General features: G+C 42.2%; 2 protein-coding genes and 1 long non-coding RNA gene across 3 annotated transcripts in view; 1 reads left to right on the plus strand and 2 right to left on the minus strand.

Annotated features, from left to right (window-relative positions):
- Nucleotides 1-3,594, minus strand: part of LOC122752758 — a 24,753-nt gene extending 21,159 nt beyond the window's left edge. The window contains exon 1 of the long non-coding RNA XR_006356205.1: nt 3,505-3,594. This is a non-coding gene — a long non-coding RNA (uncharacterized LOC122752758). The remainder of the gene's footprint in view (nt 1-3,504) is intronic.
- Nucleotides 3,473-12,281, plus strand: KLHL11 (kelch like family member 11). The gene is made up of 2 exons (XM_043999652.1): nt 3,473-4,297; nt 6,408-12,281. The coding sequence occupies exons 1-2, from the start codon at nt 3,591-3,593 to the stop codon at nt 7,987-7,989; spliced, it is 2,289 nt and encodes a 762-aa protein (XP_043855587.1). The 5' UTR covers nt 3,473-3,590; the 3' UTR covers nt 7,990-12,281.
- Nucleotides 12,282-12,457: 176 nt separating this feature from the next.
- KLHL10 (kelch like family member 10) lies at nt 12,458-19,339 on the minus strand. Its single transcript, XM_043963850.1, has 7 exons — nt 19,277-19,339; nt 18,549-18,600; nt 17,636-17,962; nt 15,748-16,237; nt 14,250-14,867; nt 13,070-13,219; nt 12,458-12,832 (listed from the first exon to the last, which is right to left on the minus strand). Exons 3-7 carry the CDS (start codon nt 17,827-17,829, stop codon nt 12,458-12,460), a joined length of 1,827 nt encoding a protein of 608 aa, XP_043819785.1. The 5' UTR covers nt 17,830-17,962; nt 18,549-18,600; nt 19,277-19,339.
- Between the last annotated feature and the right edge of the window lie 116 nt (nt 19,340-19,455).

The following is a 19,455-nucleotide window of genomic DNA, read 5'->3' on the forward strand; positions in this document are numbered from 1 at the left end:
CTTGGACTTCTCATGGGGAGAAAGGCATGGCACAGAGAGTGGCTCTGAGATACAAATCTCCTCGAGCAGGAGACTGGCAGGTACTTTTATAGAGGACTGATGGGGGTGACCATCTGACTGTGGAAAGTTCCTTTAGTGAAGGAGGACCATCCCCCACTGGTGGTGGCTGGAGGAATTGGGTGAGGGGTGGCTGTGGATCTCTCAAGCCATCTCCTCAGAACACAAAGGAAGCAGCCACACCCAAATTTATCTCCCCAGGGTTGAGGGAGACTAGAATTAAGGGTGGAGGTCCCCAAGCTAGCTCAGTCTGATCTGGTTCCACTTATCTCTTTAGGTGTGTCTGTCCTTTGGTTTAGTTTCTCAAGGAGAAGGTTCTTTGATGTGCCCCAGAGAACTTCTGGGGTGCTATGAGCCCATAACACTTGTATTGCTGAGAATAGCTAAGTCATTCACAATTCTTTCTCAAACAATATGCTGTTACTGTGTTCTGTTTACTTCACTAGGCATCAATTTATGTAAGTCTTTCTAGTTTTTTCTGAAATCATCCTGATCATCATTTATTATAGCACAATAATATTCCATTAAATCACATATCACAGGGGCAGCTAGGTGGTGCAGTGGATAAAACACTAGTCCTGGATTCAGGAGGACCTGAGTTCAAATCCAGCCTCAGACACTACTTGACACTTACTAGCTGTGTGACCCTGGGCAAGTCACTTAACCCTCATTGCCCTACCCAAAACAAAAACAAAAACAAAAAAATCACATACCACAGATTATTTAGCCATTCCCCAATTGATGGGCATCCCTTTGATCTCCAGTTCTTAGCCTCTAAAAATCTTCTAATTAGTACCTCTGACTTGTCCCTCCTCTTCCATTCACACAGCTACCAAAGTTATACTCCTTTATCTATTTATTTGTTTTCTTAATAGTAAACATTCTTAGTTAAAGTTTTGAGTTCCAAATTTTATCCCTCTTCTCCCTCCCCTCCTCCCCTCAGGCAGTAAGCAGATATAGGTTATACATGTGCAAATACGTAAAACATTACCATATTGGTCATTTTGTATAATGAATAAAAGAAAAAAATGAAAGAAAAAAATAGTATGCTTCAGTCTATATTCAGTCAATATCAGTTCGTTCTTTTTTGGGGGGGGAGGGTGAGGCAATTGGGGTTAAGTGACTTGCCCAGGGTCACACAGCTAGTAAGTGTCAAATGTCTGAGGTCAAATTTGAATTCAGGTCCTCCTGACTCCAGGGCCAGTGTTCTTTCCACTGCACCACCTAGCTGCCCCTAAAAATCGATTTTTCTATTATTTTTTTTCCAGGCCAATGAGGGTTAAGTGACTTGCCCAAGGTCACACAGCTAGTAAGTGAACTTCAGATCTTTTGAAGTGTATAAAGTAATCATAATGACTACTTTCTTCTAACTATCTGGAAGCAGCTAATGCTAGCTAGGTAAATGTGCTTTCAGTGGACCCAGAGGAAATTGGGATACCTATTTGTAATAATAATAGTGTCATGCTTGTGCTTATCTTCCTTTTGGATCCTTTATTTTGTAATAGAAAAAAAACAATTGAGTAATTCTTTCTAGTTCTAATTTCTTCAAAGAGCAAATCCTTATTTTGCTGTTGAAATAATTTCTACTTTCCCTTTAAGCCCAGGGCTGTCAACTTGTCCCATGTCATTTCCATGATGAATGAACAAAATGAATTGTAAAAATTCTAAGAACAGTGAGCTTTTAATTATATATAGCATTTATACTGTGACCTTAGAATCCTGGGGACAGATCGCCCTCCATAATTAATTTTCTATTTATATATTTAGGCTAATATTAAAGATTCGTTTGCATTCCCTACCCTAATACATACCAACCAATACCCGGAGTGGTTTTGAGGCTTAGAAAGAAGCTGGCTTGGAATGTCAAGATTTCTGAGGTCTGTCCAAGGAATTTTGCTCAAAACAGTTATTTCATTTCTGCTGGTTTGTTTTCAGTGTATTTTCCCCAACTGCCTCCTCCTATGCTTCTGAAAATATTTCTGAAAACTACTATTTGCTTCTTCTGCAAATAGTGTCCTATTTCTTATTATTATATATTATTTCTTATTATTATGTGGAAACAAAGAGACTTTAAGGGATTTCAACTCCACTCTTAGTAAGCAACTCCCACCTGGATTTCAAAGATCGAGGTACTCCCTCCGGGGACATACTGTACACTGATCTGGGGTTTAGTAGACTTTGAGGAGCTGCTGTGCCTAAAATATTAATCATCACAGGTGTAGCTAGGCCGGCCTGACAGTCTCCTCAGTAAACCAAGCCAGTGATTGATCCGAGCTTTCTTCTTAGCTTGGTGTAGGGTGTAGTAGCCCTTGCATTCATTCCCTTGTCGTTACTTTTAAGGTTAACCTTTTAGACGTTAAAGAGCAAAGACTCCAAGCCGACCCCCCTGCCTTCTCACACTAGATGATTGATTATGCACCCAGCAGTCATTCCAACCATGTACTAAGTATCTGAGCATGCGAGGAAAGGCAAATCCTGGCCCTGCTCTGGGAGGAGATTCTCAGCTTAACGGGTGGACAAACGAACGATAGCTATCCCGGATCAAGTGGAAGCAATCAGCAGGGGGGAGGCACTGGAATGAAAGGAGGGGAGAAAGGTGGAGGGGCGATGGCTACTTTCAAGACGCCGCCACTGTGGAGGTGTCCACACAACGGGCGGGGGGATCCGGACTAAGAGGGCTCCTCCGCTGGAGGTCACTAGGTTAGCATAGCGCAAAGGACTCTTTTAAAATGAAGTTTGGACTCCACGGTCTGGGTTTATCCCACTGCTAGGACAATAGGCCATGAAAGCTATAGGATAGCCTTTCCAAAGCTTCCCTTTTTAGGGGGAGGGGGCGGGAGATAGTGTTTGGAGTGGGTGGGTGGAGCTCGCAGCTGTCCCGGCTCCTGAGAAGCTAATATATTTCGGGGAAAAGAGGCCTAGAATTGGACTCGGACTGCCTGGGCCCTTCTCTGGACCTGTCTGTCATTCATTGTCTATGGGCTGGATGTCTGGCCAAGCCACTTCACCTTCACCCAGCCTCAATTTCCTCCCCCTGTAATATGGGTATACTGCCCATCCTCGCTGAGCTGTAGAGAATCAAATGAGATAGGAGCCTGGTGGCAGGGGAAGGGTTAGGTTAAGGTGGTCAGGAAAAACTAACGACACTGAATGCGGGGTAGAGGGAAGACGGGATGAATTAGCAAGGCGCAGGCGTAAGACCGCCTCGCGTCCCGCCCCGCTTAGTCTAACAGTCTCGATTTTTAGGTAGGACGCGAGTCAGCCTTTACAAGGCTTCTTTCTGACTGGAAGCTGTCTCAATCCGCTACCCTTGCTCATGCGCACTCTGCTTCCTCCGCCCAGCCTTCGGAACTTGCCTTCCTTCCCCCCCCTCCCGAAGAGACTAGAGCACAAGGCGCACGCGCGAGCCCGCCCCAGCACCCCGCCCAACTGTTTAACAGTCTCGACCTGAGGTAAGGGCGCGAGCTCGCCAAACTCTCGGAGTCTCGGCTTCTTTCTTAGTCGTGGCTGGTCTTAATCCTCTACCCTTGCACATGCGCAATCAGTTTCCCCGGTCCAGCCTCCCCAACCCCGCTTCCCCTTCCCCGGTGCCGATTGCGCATTCGCAGGGCCCCAGTCTGCATCTTCCCGGCATCCTTCGCGGGTCGCGCAGGAACCGTAGAAGCGATCGGCGGACCGGCCGCAACATGGCTGCGTCAGCTGCCCCTGCAGTTCAGGTGGTGGAGATGGAGGGGGTGGAAGCAGCCGCCTCCGGGCCCGTGGGGCTGGGAGCGGAAGGCATGGGCGTTAGCGGCAGCGTAGCCGCCGAGGCCGGGCTCGGGGCTGGGCTCGGGGCTGGGCTCGGGGCCGGGCTCGCCTCCATGGCGGAGGTGGTCGGCGGGGAGCCAGGCCCGGAGTCGGAGGACTTCGAATGCAGCACGCACTGCTCGGAGCTTTCGTGGCGACAGAACGAGCAGCGGCGCCAGGGCCTCTTCTGCGACATCACGTTGTGCTTCGGCGGCGCGGGCGGCCGCGAGTTCCGCGCCCACCGTTCCGTGCTGGCCGCCGCCACCGAGTACTTCACGCCCCTGCTCTCAGGCCAGTTCTCCGAGTCCCGCTCAGGCCGTGTGGAGATGCGTAAATGGAGCTCGGAGCCCGGGCCCGAGCCCGACACGGTGGAGGCCGTCATCGAGTACATGTACACCGGCCGCATCCGTGTCAGCACCGGCAGCGTCCACGAGGTCCTGGAACTGGCCGACAGGTGAGGGGGGAGGCCGGAGGCCGAGGGGCCTCATGGAGGGAGGTGGACCAGGGAGCCTGGGGAAGACGTGTTAGGGAGGGCGAGAGTAGGGCTAGGAGGACGTGGGGCGGGAGGGGGGAGGGGGGGCAAAGATACCCGTGCAGGAGAGGGAGAGAGGGGGATGAGAGGAAGACCTGGTAGCAAAAAAGGAAAGGGGAAAGTGGGGAGCCTGGGAGAGTGAAAGAAGGGGGGAGGTGAAGATCTAGGAAAGGGAGAGATAAGGAGCAAGGGGGTGAATGGGGAAGGAGGGAGGGAAGATTGGCGAAAAGGCCTTAAGTTTAGGAACTGTTAGGGTTTTGGAAGAGCATCAGTTAATTTCTTTTTAAGAAACTCCCTGGGGGGAGGGTAACTTCTATTGTCTGTCAACCTCCTCTTTGCAATTTATTGTCTTAGAGTTTCCTAGAGCTCGGAGAGCTTAAATAGTTTATTCTGGGTTTTATAGCTAGTATGTGTCAGAAGTAGGACTTGAACCCAGACCTTCTTGCCCCCAAACTAGCCTCTTGCTATTTAGTGTACTAGGTCTTAGGCACATGGAATACAAACATAAAAGTGGAACAGCCCCTATTCTAAAGCTCCTATTCTACTGGGTTAGCCTTTAGAAGGTTTTACTCAAACATACCTGGATCCTTCCCTTCCATCCACATCCCTCAGCCCCACAATTTTCCTCTGTTGAACATTTTCCTTTTCTGAAAAGGGTTAGCTCTGATTTTGTCTCCTCCAAAAAGCCTCTTCTGAGCTCCCTGGGTAAATGGATTTTAATCATTTTTGTTAAAACCTGGTGGTACCAAAGATATCCTTTGTAAATCTGGTAAAGCCTATGGCCTCCTCAGAATGTTTTTAGATAATTGAAGTGCTGAATTTCAGTTTAGAGGTTAGTAAACATTGAAGATGTCATTTTTTTTTCCCACCCAAGTTCATGGACCTTTTTTTTTCTCATGACTCCAGGATAAAATCCTTACCTTAGATGAACATTGAACCTTTTTCTGTTTAGATTTGTGGAAATACTTTACATTTGAATAGTACTTTATGGGTAAAGCAAAAAATTTTCCATCCCTTTTGCTCTTTGATCCTCAAGTCTGTGAATTAGATACTAGAAAATTCTTGGTTGGCAGTAGCTTAAAACTGGCAAAAAGACACTTGTGTATGCTTTTTTTGGAGGGAGGGACCGGGGTTCCCTTTCCAGGATGCCACTGAAGTGGTCACTAATGGGCTGATCTCAGTACTAAGAGGCAGGAAACTTGCATTTTTCCACTGTGTGCCTGTTTCCCCCTCTAGGCATTCTGGTACCCTTGTGATTCTGAATGTTCACCATTTTGGTGCTAGACTTACTGCCCTAATGTAGCTCAGAACTCCTGAACTCAGAGATCCACTAGCCCAGCAGGAGGGACTAAAGATGTGCTGCGCTACACCCAACCCCATTTTAAAGTTAATAAACGACTTACTCATTTTCATACAACTAATGCTGGAGCAGGCATTCAAACCGAGTTCTCTTGATCAGGGATCTATTTCTCCATTGCCGTATACCCCACACAAAAGCACTTTTTCTGGACTTCTCCTCTGCATTTATTATATTCCACCTTGTATCATTGTTGTGTTTATATCTATTAGATTTCAAGCTCCTGGAAGACAGAATTTGTATTTTCCATCTTTGTATCCCCAGGTTCTAGTACCATATCTTTATTTGGAAGATACTTAATGTTTGAATTGTAATATTTCCTCTAATCCTAGACTTTGCTTGTTTCTATTATGTATGATCTCTTCACGTCCCATATTGAGATGTAAGTTTTGTACTTCCATTCTCCCAGGGCTGTATTAACACTGAGTGTTCAATAAATGTTTCTCTGCCATCTTATTTCATTTTGAGGTTAGAGTAGGGACATATAAGAGGTAAGAACAATATTCAGTTGAGTAAGTGTTTAAGTCTACTTTTTTCAAGTTTGGGAATGACAGAAAAGCAGGGGCAAGAATTGGGTTAGCTTCAGACCAAATTACCTCAAAATAGAAAGCATTCCTATCCTACAGATACACATAATAACTTGGATCATTTCCTTTTGTCTTTGCTTGGCTTTAGGTTCTTACTGATTCGTTTAAAAGAATTTTGTGGAGAATTTCTCAAGAAAAAACTCAATCTCTCAAATTGTGTGGCTATTCACAGTTTAGCCCACATGTACACCCTGAGCCAACTTGCTCTGAAAGCTGCAGATATGATAAGGAGGAATTTTTATAAAGTGATCCAGGATGAAGAATTCTACACTTTACCTTTTCATCTCATTCGAGATTGGCTTTCAGACTTGGAAATTACAGTTGATTCAGAAGAGGTTCTCTTTGAAACCGTTTTGAAGTGGGTTCAGAGAAATGCTGAAGAGAGGGAGCGATACTTTGAAGAACTTTTTAAATTGCTTAGGTTATCACAGATGAAACCTACTTATCTTACACGGAATGTCAAGTCAGAAAGGCTGGTGTCCATTAATGAAGCTTGTGTCAAATTAGTTTCTGATGCTGTGGAAAGCCATGCTCTAAGAGCAGAGAATTTGCAGTCTGGTAATTTGCAGCATTCAGTGTCGCCTGTTGGATTACTCCCACGGTATGGACAAAACATGGATGTGATTATGGTAATTGGTGGTGTGTCAGAAGGAGGAGACTACTTGAGTGAATGTGTGGGATATTTTATTGATGAAGACAGATGGGTAAACCTGCCACATATTCATAATCACCTGGATGGACATGCTGTTGCAGTGACTGAATCTTACATTTATGTTGCTGGGTCAATGGAACCTGGATTTGCCAAAACTGTGGAAAGGTATAATCCAAATAGAAACATGTGGGAGCAAGTTTGTAATTTAATGACAAGGAAGCATTCTTTTGGCCTCACAGAAGTAAAGGGAAAACTGTATAGTATTGGAGGACATGGCAACTTTAGTCCTGGTTTTAAAGATGTAACTGTATATAATCCTGATCAAGATAAATGGCACAACTTGGAGTCAGCACCAAAGATTCTTCGTGATGTCAAAGCAGTCACCATCGAAGAAAGATTTGTGTACATTGCTGCCCGTACTCCTGTGGACAGTGACAGTGAAGATGGATTAAGGTCTATCATTACCCGCTATGATACAGAGACTCGGCAGTGGCAAGATGTGGACTCCTTGCCACTTATTGACAATTACTGCTTTTTCCAGATGTCTGTAGCCAGTACAAACTTCTACCACACCGCCTCATGCTGTCCAAAGAGTTATCCTTTGGATAACGAAGAGGCAAAGAGAAAAATCTCCGGCCGAGTATCTGATGAGATCCTTGAAAGCTTACCTCCAGAAGTCCTTAGCATAGAAGGAGCAGCTATTTGCTATTACAAAGATGATGTTTTCATCATTGGGGGTTGGAAAAACAGTGATGATATTGACAAACAATATCGTAAAGAAGCCTATCGTTACTGTGCTGAGAGAAAGCGGTGGATGCTCCTTCCTCCCATGCCACAACCTCGTTGTAGAGCAACTGCTTGCCATGTGAGAATTCCCTACAGGTGCTTGCATGGTAGCCAAAAATACCCCATGCCCCAAAATTTAATGTGGCAGAAGGACAGAATACGACAGATGCAAGAAATACATCGACATGCACTAAGTATGCGGAGGATGCCACGCTCTCAGATTGAATGCTAAGTTCTTGTTCCTTGTCCACAGTAACCACTGTTTCAGTGAAGCTAAACACATACAGTCTTAATATTGAAAGAAAGTAGTATGCTAGCCACTCAGATTTGTACCCTGAATTGGTAGATGGTTTTATCCCATGTAAAAGAGCTGGGAAACTGAAACACAATAGAGGGGTGGGGTAGCTGTGTGACCCTGGGCAAGTAACTTAACCCCAATTGCCTCACCCCCCCCCCCCAAAAAAAAAACCCAAAACAAAACAAAAAAAACAAAAGAATAGAAGGGTGGGTAATGTGTTTGGGATAGTTTGCTTCCTTGTCCTTTAAATGTGCATATAGTAGCCAGGTCAAATAAGATTTTGCTGTATGTGAAGAAAGTCAAATATCATCATTTAACTGTTTTGTACCATCCCAAGTTCCTTCATCTTAAGGACTTCTAGTTGATGTGTGCTTTCTTAAGCACCAATTTTATTTGCACTTTTCTTATGTTACTTTTAATCTTTTCCTGAATGGTTAAATTTGAAGGGAAGATTGGTGTCTATGCACTTAGTTCTCTTATGGAGGAGGCATGTGCAATAGTCTGGCAGACTGAAATTTTAAAGGGAAAGCACAATTTTTCAGTAAGAGATGACTGCAGGATGTTTCTATGGCAGGTATTTTATATGTATTTATCAACACTACCATGTTTACTTAGAGTAGGGATTAGTAGAAAATTCACACACACATATATATAACATTTTTTGAACTTTTAACATTTGTTTGGCAACTATCACAGACTTTAACTCACTAATTTGGTGAAAGCAGTTGGCCAAAAAGTCACTTATTCTGTTTTCTTAGCTATGTACATACAGAGAAAGTTCTATACATGGAAAGAACAGAACACAATACTTTGGAAAAAACACAAGTTGGTATAAACTGAAAAAATATTTTGTGACACTATCAAAGTCAGGCATTTGAGAAGTTGAAGAACTTACATTTTCAGAGGTTGCAAGTATAGTTTAGAACAAGTTTGATAATGTAAATATGCCTGTGACAATCAGCATGTGATGCTAATGCCTTCAATTCTGATTCTCTGTTGTGCAAATTGTCTGGTTTATTCAAAATCATTCCTTTCTAAGAAGTACATACTGTTTTTTTTTAATGGGAAGTAAAATTTTAAGCTATAATTACTACAGAAAGGCCTTATCCTGTGCCCAACATTTCTAATATTAATTTAATCAGTTGCCATAGACTGAGTGAAAATGTTGCCTGATACTGAAATACCAAATTTGGGTATATCATTTTGACCTTTTGAAATTGTCACTGTAGCTCATTTTAAAATTTTATATTCTTTATTATTCTTCCTGCCTTTTTTTTTTTTTAAATTCAATTCACTATCTTATTCTCGAAAATAAAACTCCCTTTATGTAGAATAGTACTCAGGTTGGTCTCTTACTGAATAATAGAACAGGTTTAGTTTCCATTGTGGTATCAGGCTAGTGGTTAAGTCAGTGATCCCAGTGCAACTCTTTCTTCTCAGAGAATTTTTGGGTCTGGAGGACTGTAGTTTCGTAGTCTACATTTCAGATCAGCAGTGATCCATGAAGTCAAAAGCTGCCAAAAAGACGGTTGTTAGCCAATAACACCTCATAGAAGTTTACCATCAATTGCAGTGTTTTTCCAATACACCATATGGTTCAGTAAAACCAGTATCTTTACTTAGGTATAGGAGCATTCAAACATGAAAAGAAAATAACAGCTAGAAATGTGGGGTGTCCAGTTAGTTATATAAAAGTTAATATCTGGTTTAGAAGCCTAGTACTTAGATTTATGTTTAAAGATAATTTAAATTTCAAAATTAATTTTCTAGATTAGGGTGTTTTTGGTGATTGAAATAAAATCTGCTTTCAATCTTTTTAAGATTGAGAAAGACTATAAACTTGTAGTAAAAAGTAGCATGCATTCTGGTAAGCCATAGTTGAAATAATTTGGCTTGGTTTGTGGAAGGTGTCTACAATTTAAGACAGTGTCACATTACATGAAGTTTCTAACACTTGTTGAATAGACTAGGCCTAGTTTACCCAGGTCCCTTTACTTGATTTTTTAAAATTCAGATTACTTTTTCTTTTTACCAACTCCTATTCTTTAGAAAGTAAGGCCTTTTACTTGTGATATTGGAGTGGCCAATTTGTTTCAAGCCTTCCAAAACAATCATAGGATTACTTGTGAGGAAGGATGTCATCCACATTTAAATGATGTTTTAAAAATTAAGATTCTAGTTCTGTTAACAAAAATTTTTCATTTGAATTGAAACTTGTCGTTTTCCAATTTAGCAGGCAGGCAGCCTAGGCCACGGAAGGGTAAGTCCTTCATTTGCATGGTGTGTGCAGGTTTTCCTGACTCTTGCATTTACCTTCTAATAATCAGATTTGAAATTCACATTTGTCATTTTTGACATTAGTTTGTGTTGCTGGAATATTGTGACTAACCTGTTAAGGAGAGAAACCAAATTTCCTTAAATCTGTTCAAGGCTGACATTCAGAAATCTTAAGACTAAAAGAAACTTACCAAATTCATTTTGAAATGCAGTAGACAAGATGATCAAGAACTGATATGACACTGGGTAAAAAGAACTTTTTTACTTCCTATATTCTTACTGAAATGTTATAGGGTTAGTGTTTGTTGTTTAAGCACCTAAGATAAGTACTCAGCTTAAAATGAATCCATGTACATTTTGGCTGATTATGCCAAAAGTTAATGACTTTATATGTTGTGGCGTCATTTATAATTGCATGTTCCTTCTGGGTTATGATTAAAAAGCAAAGTTAACTGAAATTTCTAGTATATTTATCTTGTGAATGTCAGCCATGAGCTTAGTGTGTGACATATTCTCACTTGCAGTTATTCATTGTGCATGGTGAGTGTTAATGCATCTCAACAAAATAATCAACTTCTGCTGATCTTTTACTCTGCCAAAAGAAATCTTTTGCTAAATACTTTCAAAGCTTTATTGACTTGGAGATTTTTTTTGCTGATTAGCTAGGTTTGTTTGGCATTTGTTGGACAAAACCCAACAACCCAGAGTAGAAGTTTGAGATTAGAAAAATAAAATGGATATTGAAGGTTTTAAACCTATTGTACTGGTAAATCATTTCCAAGGCACTTTTTTCTCCATGTATGTCTTGACCAATATTGTAGCTTTGTGTACCTAAACACTCCAAATATTGCTTCGGTTCTATTATAGTAACAATATATCATAAGTTTGTTAGGCACAGTGGTCAGCTTGTGAACTTTATAGATGCTTTTGTCTAAATAGGCTTAACAAAAGGGACCTAAATTTACTCTGTATTGTCCCTAAATTTAGCTCAATAAATGTAAGAATAGCCACATTTATAAGAGGCAGATCCTAAAGCTGCTTGTAAACTATATCACCAAAATGTGCTTCATGTGTATTTTAAAGTGTGAAAAATTGTGAAGCAAGGTGTAATCTCTGCCTATTCTAGACTAATAATGGTGCTTGTGGAGTGCTATAGTTTTGTGTTTGTTTTTAAACTCTTAGATATTTGAGAGCCTGTTTACACATTTTTGTTAACAAATCAAGCTTTTTGACACTCTGTTAAACTCTTGTAAACACACTCCTGTTTTGGTGCTTTTTTAGTTATTTAAAAAACAAAACTTGTCAGTTACCAGTGATTTCTAGAAATTATCTTTGCCACTATGTAATACTTACTGTAGACCATGGGTCTTTGGAAACAACTGTTCTACAGTAAGTAATATAATTCAGCTAAAACACCTTAGGATACAATAAGTGATCGTTATTACTTTGCTGTGGAGGATTCAAGTTGATGTCCACAATTATTGCACTTTGTTGAGAATGCCTTTGTAGTAACTTGGTTTTCAAGCTTTTTTTTTTTTTTTTTGCTTATAGTGTTCATCTGATATAAACAACTTAAATGGAAGTATAGATAATACACAGTAGTCCTATACAGAACTTAATCCTATTTTGTTACATACATATTTAAAAAGTAGACCTTGTTAGATGTTTAGTCTCGTACTGATCTGTGTACCTAGGGCTCATTAATATATTTATGAATAGGTAAGGTTCATTTCTTAGACTTACAGTATTGGTGTCCCCTGCTCTACTGCAGAGATATTTTTTTTTTTAATGACCCCCTCCCTTTTAGAACTATAGTGTTTAGGGCTAAATAGCCTGAGACTAAATATTGTAAAATATCTATTGTTCTATGTTAAGCTATCCCACTAATTGTTTCGATGTAACTGTTTTAATTAAATAAACTTGTTTCTTTGGGTCTGGTTTCATACTGAGTTTTCTGGTGCAAATTGCTAAATATAATTGCCCTTTCCCCTCCCACCTTCATCCCTACCCCTGGCTCCCTCAAGTGGAACATTTTCCAATACTCTTCCAAGTTTAAGCACTGCATTTATTTAAAAAAAGAATTAATACTTATTGCTTAGACTTTTTATTAGCTAAATGAAGAGGCTCATACAGGTAGGGTACTTGTCGAAGCAGAATACTTTACTTCATCTCGAAGTGCTAATCCTGTGAAGTTGTCCCGTCTAGCTGCATATTCCCCGACATTGGCTAGCCCTGGTACCACACAGCAGCTCAGAGCACTGCGGTATATACTCATGTCATGAGCATCATACCATTCATCAGTCTTTTCATCATAGCACTCAACATTAAATGTAGTGGTGAAGCCATTGAAACCCCCCACCACAAATAAGAGGTCATCCACCACTTCGATGCCAAAATTGCTACGAGGATTAAACATGGTGGGGATTGTGCGCCATGTGTTGGCCACAGGGCTGTAGGCTTCTGCACTCCTAAGTCGATTAGCTCCATCAAAGCCGCCTACCTGTAGACAAGCAAGGAAATATGGTTGGTAACCATTGCTTCTGTTTTTTAAGAGTGGCTTATTTCAAGTAGACTTAGCCACTCCTACCCTATTGATTATTCATCTACCTCCATTACCTTCTAGTAGAATATTTCCCATCTACTAAAAACTAGCTTGAGGCGAGGTCATTTTAATGATAGAAGATGTGAGGCTGGATTCTAAACTTAATATGATAGACTAGCCAAGCTGCCTTCTTACCGCATATACGTGTTCTCCATAAGCTATTACTCCTATTCCGCTCCTTCTGCTTCTCATGGGTGCTATGACAGTCCACTGATTACTCTCAGTATTGTATACTTCTGCTGTAAACAGGCATTCATTTCCATTAAATCCACCACATATGTAGACCTATTTAAACAGAATTACCTGTAGTGACCATTTGGAGTAAAGCATACTCTACTACGAAGACAATGCTGTACATCTTAAAATCCTGGGTTTCAACACCAGCTAGCCCATGCTTTAACTTTTTAGGGCAAGCATTTACTTAAGTCATCCCACTGAGAGAAAATAGTCTTAAATATTCCCTGAGTAGATAATTTCTTATAGCTTATTCTAGTCTCTCCAAACTCCAATGGGAAGTTAAGACCTAAATGAACTCTTGTTGCCCCTTCTATTTTGTCTTGCTGTTCTTCACCCAACTTTGGTTCCTGTACAGTTAATTCTTTTCTTTTTCTTTGCCACACTGAACTTTTCTCCTCTGGCACTTTAAACGCATTCCACTGGGATAATGCCAAAGTTCCAGTGCCTCGATTTGAGTTGTTTTGGTTTTTACTAACTCTTGCTTTATGTCAGTACTCAGCTAAAGTGCTGAGAGTAATATACAAAGTTCCTACTTCAATATAAAATAACAAAATGGTTCAAATGTTTTCATATTGAGGGACAAAACACTGAGTGCTATTTTAGTTGGTGTTGGGGAAAAAGGCACACTTGTTCTAGCCAGTCAATTTATTTCTATTCACTTAAAGTTACTGAATTTTACTCCATTAGTATCTTTGATATCCATCCTACTAGTCCACTCTGTTTCAGGGGCTGAACATCTAGTCTGTGTATGTATTATATATTATCTAGGCCCTGATTTTTCTTCATCCCACTTCTCACCTTTTTACAATTTCACTGACCCTTGACACCATTGCCAGACTGCAGAAAGCTTCTATATTGCTTTGTGTGCAGTCAGTACTGAAAAATTTAATGAAAAAAGATAATTGTTAATTAAACCATTAGACCATGTTTTAGCCATATTTTCTGTTCCCCATCAGGATAAATGGAGTTTGGGCAGTAAAGTTTGGGCTAGGAAGGCCAATTTTAATATCAGGGTTTAGGCTTTGTTCCCAGGCCTGTGGGATAGCAGGAAAAGACTCCATACACCCTGGTTCTTTACCTTTCCATACAGGGTTGTGGCACTTGCATCACTTCTCTGTTCGTGCATGGGGGCGATGAGGGTCCATTGATTAGTCTCTGGCTCATATCGCTCAGCCGTGTTGAGACGCACATAGCCATCAAATCCCCCCATGGCATAAATGAAGTTGCTGAGGACTGTCACACTGACATAGCAACGTCTTGAGTGCATTGGGGCAACTTGGTGCCAAGTTTTCTTGACTGGGTCAAATCGCTTGACACTGTTGAAATAGTCCACGCTGTCGAACCCGCCAATGATATAAACATAGCCTTTCAAGTATGCTGCCCCATGGTAGGCACGGGGGCTCTCCTCCTCACAAGTGACATTCACCCACCTGTCTGCCCGTGCATCATATGCTTCAATGGCATTGGTGGGGCTCCCACCGCTCCAGCCACCAATTGCAAACAAGATGGCATAGGGCAGACGGGGCCGAGTGAGTGGGTTGGTGAAGTCAGAGTTGGAGGGTCCATTCATGTTTAGGTCATACATGGCCTTTAGGGCATTAATGATGACCGGCTTGCACTCTTCACTGTCTTTCACATAGTCATTCATTTTAACATTGTTCATGAAATACTCGGCATGCATCAGGGCCAGGCGAACCTAAAAAAAAGGAATAAAAAAAGCTGCCATTTAAGTGAGGTAAGAATATTTGAAAAGCTCCCTCCCTAACCATGATGGCTAGAAATTCCTTATATTGAGTTACTACTTTTTTTTTTAAACCTCCTGAGTCACATTGTTTTTGCATGTTATTTGGCATAAATATGCATACCAAAATAGAACTTGGTGCCCCCATGAAGTCCTATGGCCTGTCATATGGCAAGACTATTAGGAACATCCCAGAAAATGAGTGTTCTCTTCCTCAAAATTTTCCATAGTAATAACTTACTATAAAGATATTTTAGGATTTGCACAGCACTTTCCTCATGACAACCCTGTGAAGTAGATAATCCAAGTATTGTTTTACAGATAATGAAGCTGAGGCTCAAAGAACTTGAAATTACTTGACGATAGCTAGGGTCAGAATCATCACTCAAACCTAGGTCATCTGTCTTCTAAGTCCAATGCTTTTCCCACTATCTCTTAGCTTAGTGTATTAACTCAACATGCAAATATATGACCTGACATGCACAGCACTTTGAGTCAAGAGCTTGCATTTATTTTAATGGGTCTTCAGTGTTGACCTCACATCTTCCAGCAGAAGTTTCTAGGATTATGGAGTTTATTGTCAGTAAGTGTGGATGGAGTGAAAAATAGGGTAGAGAGCAATCAAATAATGACAATTACAAGGGGAAGATTAAAAGTCTCAAGCAACAGAGAACAAATCATACAGTGTGAATAAGCATGTATACATTATGCAACATCTATACTGCTGGTATTCAACTATTTTATACATCTGAATGTGATCCTTCAGGAAACTCCTGGAATAAAGAAACCAACAACGTGTAGCTAAGATAGTCTAAAAGTAATAATTGAACTTGACCTTGGGTAGCAAAACTGAAATATGTTGCTTCCTATTTTGGGGGTCATGGGAAATCCACTTTAAAATTGCTTCAAAGACAGCATCTTCCTGCTTGACGTTGAGCTCGTCTTTCTCAATGATGTCCTTAAGCTCAGTGACTGAGAGCTCTAAAAACTCTGCGGAGACCTTGACCATCTCCTCAAAGTTGTGAAGAATGAACATGTATGCCTTTTGCCTTAACTCTGGGCAGTAGTAGTAGTCTGTGAATTTGCAGATGCCGATACAGTTATCCAAACACAACTCTGATTTGAGGAACTCACAGCAACCCCGGACAATGCCCATGATATTGAACTGATCCGCTGCAGCTAGCAGCTTCTCTACATTGTCTGGGGTGATGGGGACAGTCCGGGTGTAGGCATATTCAATAATTAACTTCATCATATCAGGAGAAATACCAGGAATGTTGTACACTTTCTTTTCTGTGTTGTTCCAGCCACTTGTAAACAAAGCTCTGGAAAAAAAAACAAAAAAAAAACCAACAGTAGCCACAGAAAATGGTGTCTCTCTCCAGCCTCTCCATGTCTTCCTCTTTTCTCAAATGAGGGGAAGGTTTGGGACACTACTTGTACAAGGAGATAGGAAGCTTGCTTAGGAATAGATCAGACTTATGAAGGCATGGGGGTTTAGGGATGGCCTAGAGGAAGAAGGTGCTTTAGAAGCAAAAATGGCTAGAAGGGAGAGTAGGGAGGTGTAAATATCTTCCTTTGGGGTTTTTTCGAGGCATTTTCAATACTGTCAAAACTTTTTAGCCTTAAAATAGGTTTTATTGTCATTTCAGTGTTGGACAAACAGAAACTAGAGAGGTTAAATAGTTTACTGTAGGTAGACAGGTGCACCACTCTGACCTGGAACTAAAACCCAGGTCTTTTGCCTCCTAACTCAACTCATGCATTTATTAAGTTGCTTGCCCTGTATGAGGCACCATACTAGGCACTGGGTTTATTAAGGCAAAAATGAAGCAGTTTCTGCCCACCAGAGTTTTGCAGTGGGCACACGTGCACTGAAAGGAAACTATAAGGTAATTTGAGGAGTGAGAGAAAACTATTGTCTATAGCTCACTGAATTCCACCTTGTTGAGTGAAAATTAAATATTTATCAGAGGAAGACAATTTTTAAAATAAGCCAATACAAGGAGGGGGTGTTTGTTTTCCTTTTCAACCTTGATTTGAGAGGGAAGATGGATTTAAGAGAGCAAGGTTTCTTATAAAATAGATTTTGAAGTATTATAGGGGAAGCATTTGCCAATTTTCTGAATGACTTTATTGTTTTAGTGTTCTGTCCCCAGATTCTTCTGTCCTCCTTCTTTCCTTAAATATTCCAGAAATTTCTGCTAAGAATCTCCCCTTCTTTTCACCTTTTGAACCTAAATCCTTGATAACCTCCATCACGCATCATATTACACTCTTGATCCCTGTTTGAGAAGGGGCAAGGAATTTCCTATTGGGGAGGCTGAAGTAATGGTTTTCACATCTGGGTTTAAAGAGGGAACCCAACCTGTATGTACAACACCTCTGACCCCCAGGGGTTGGTGGATCGACCCATTGGCTCATCCAGGGGTCAAAATGGGGAGAAGAAGAGGGAGTGGCTAGTGGAGGGGAATTGGCTTGGGAGAAAATTAAGGGGTGAAGGGATCAAAGGATACAGTATGGATGAGGGGTCACCCCAAAACCAGAGTGAAGCTAGTTTGTCCCCGCCCTTAGTGCTGGGTGCCTCTTCAGTGGACAAATAAGTCAAGGAATGAGAGAGCCCAGATGAAAGTGGGAATGTAGGATAGAAACAACCCAGAATGCTTTGGTTGGTCCCCTTTCCCTTTCTCTCTCCAGCTCGTAAGGGCTTCTATGTTTAATACCTAAAGTAGGAACTGCAGCTGCAGAGGATGTTCTTGTGGGCATTGAACTCAAAGCCATTGACCTTGATGACCACGTCACAGAGCTTGCCCTCTAGCCTAAGCTCGTTGAAGATCTCGCAGGTCATCGCGCTCATTTTCCTCTCCATGTGAGGCTGGTGGAACCGCGTGGAGGCCGCTGTGCTCTCCATCTCCATGGCACCCTGGGACCAGCAGAGGGGAACTGTTCTCCGAGGGTGTGTGGGGGGGGCCCCGATCGCCAGCCGCTCTCTCCTTTTCCCTACTACATCTTTCAAATGGGGCCCAACAGGGTTCCCAAGTTCCAGAATCCTGTGCCAGCAGTGAGATCACTGTTAGGATTGTGCCTTGGGGTTCTGGAACCCCTTATCCTTCCTTCTTACCTTCCCCCCTCACCACCACCTAACACAAGCTAAGAATCTTTCTTCCCCCTCAAGCCTGCTGTCCTCAACTCTGCAGTAGAACCATGCCAGCAGCAAACAGGTTTAATTACCCAAAAAAGTCTAACCTGAAATATATTTCCTGTATTGCCCTTATTCCTCCCTGTATTCCCCACCTTAGGCTCAAGTGCCCCCCCCATCCCCAGTATCTGCCTACAGCAGACACTTAGCATAATACCCCGTATCTGAACCCCAGACCACAGGGTTCTGTGGAAACCCAAGACAAAGGAAACAGAAAGTAGAGGCCAAGCTGGTTCAGTTTTCTTCAGGCCCACTCTCAAATTTCTTTCAGTCCCCTGGGCATGTGTCATTTGGCATGATGGCTCATTAGCCTCATTTTCTACAGGTTTGGAACCTGCAAGCTGGACCTATATTCTTGCTCTTTTTCATCCCACCCCGTGGTGTGGTGGAAAGAGCCTCCAGGACCTGGGTTCGAATTTCAGCTTAGTCCTTAGTACCTGTGTGATCTTGGGCAAGTACCTTCACCTCTCTGGGTCTCAGTTTCCTCATCTGTAAAAGGAAGGGATTGGACTAGATGACCTCTAAAGTCCCTTCCAGCTCTAAATTTATGATCTGGTCCACTCTATCCTAACTTCTCCTGGATAAAGGATGACGCTGAGGTTTCGAACCTGGGTGACTGCAAGGATCATGGTGGCCTCGAGAGTAACAGGCAAGTTTGGAAGAGGGGTAGGTAGGTTTTGGGGAAAAGATAATATAATCTTCATCTTTGATGAAGATCACAAGCCTGCTCATCCTGTAAGACTCACTCTGTCCCACTCAAAAGGAAAAGGGGTGAGGGCCAAGCCTGCTTTCTGAGGGGCAGCTGCTTCAGCCACAAGATGATCTGGGTGACTGGGTGGGTAGGCTGGTGGGCTGAGGTGGGGATGGAAGTCAGAGTGCTGTGTGTGTGGGTCTATTGGGGTATAAAGGTAGGTTTGTTTGTATTGGAAACAAGCCCTAGGATTGGCTATCTTGGGAAGCGACCTATCTTCCTGCCTCCCATTGGTTGATCACCCCCACTGGGGTCCACCCAGGCCTCACTATGGAGACCATTAGCTAGAGGGCCCAGGAGTACAGACAGTACTGTTTCTCCTCCCGGAAGCCTAGGTCTTGAGGCTCTTCCCCAAATCTACCCCACCAAGCACTTACTGCGCAACCCCCCACCGCCCCCTCCCCCCAAACTCACCACAATCTAACTCGAAACAGCTCTTTAAAGCTATTCCCCTAACCGGGTTCCACTTCCATCCAGATGCCACTGAAGAGGAGAGAGCACCGGCCTTGGAAGGAGATTACTTAGGGCTGTTACTAACTGGGTGTGGCCTCGGGCAAGATCACTTCATCGCCCTGGGCCTCAGTTTCCTCATT

The sequence above is a fragment of the Dromiciops gliroides genome, chromosome 4 (assembly GCF_019393635.1).
Source record: "Dromiciops gliroides isolate mDroGli1 chromosome 4, mDroGli1.pri, whole genome shotgun sequence".
Taxonomy (NCBI): Eukaryota; Metazoa; Chordata; class Mammalia; order Microbiotheria; family Microbiotheriidae; genus Dromiciops; species Dromiciops gliroides.

Coding starts and splice junctions, on each gene's coding strand:
- KLHL10 (XM_043963850.1), bottom strand. CDS start 17,829: ATGGAGATGGAGAGCACAGCGGCCTCCACGCGGTTCCACCAGCCTCAC. Junction 16,238..17,635: donor AGCTGCAGTTCCTACTTTAG/GTATTAAACATA, acceptor TTTTTTTTCCAG/AGCTTTGTTTACAAGTGGCT. Junction 12,833..13,069: donor ATGGAGAACACGTATATGCG/GTAAGAAGGCAG, acceptor GCTTGTCTACAG/GTAGGCGGCTTTGATGGAGC.
- KLHL11 (XM_043999652.1), top strand. CDS start 3,591: ATGCGCAATCAGTTTCCCCGGTCCAGCCTCCCCAACCCCGCTTCCCCT. Junction 4,298..6,407: donor GTCCTGGAACTGGCCGACAG/GTGAGGGGGGAG, acceptor GCTTGGCTTTAG/GTTCTTACTGATTCGTTTAA.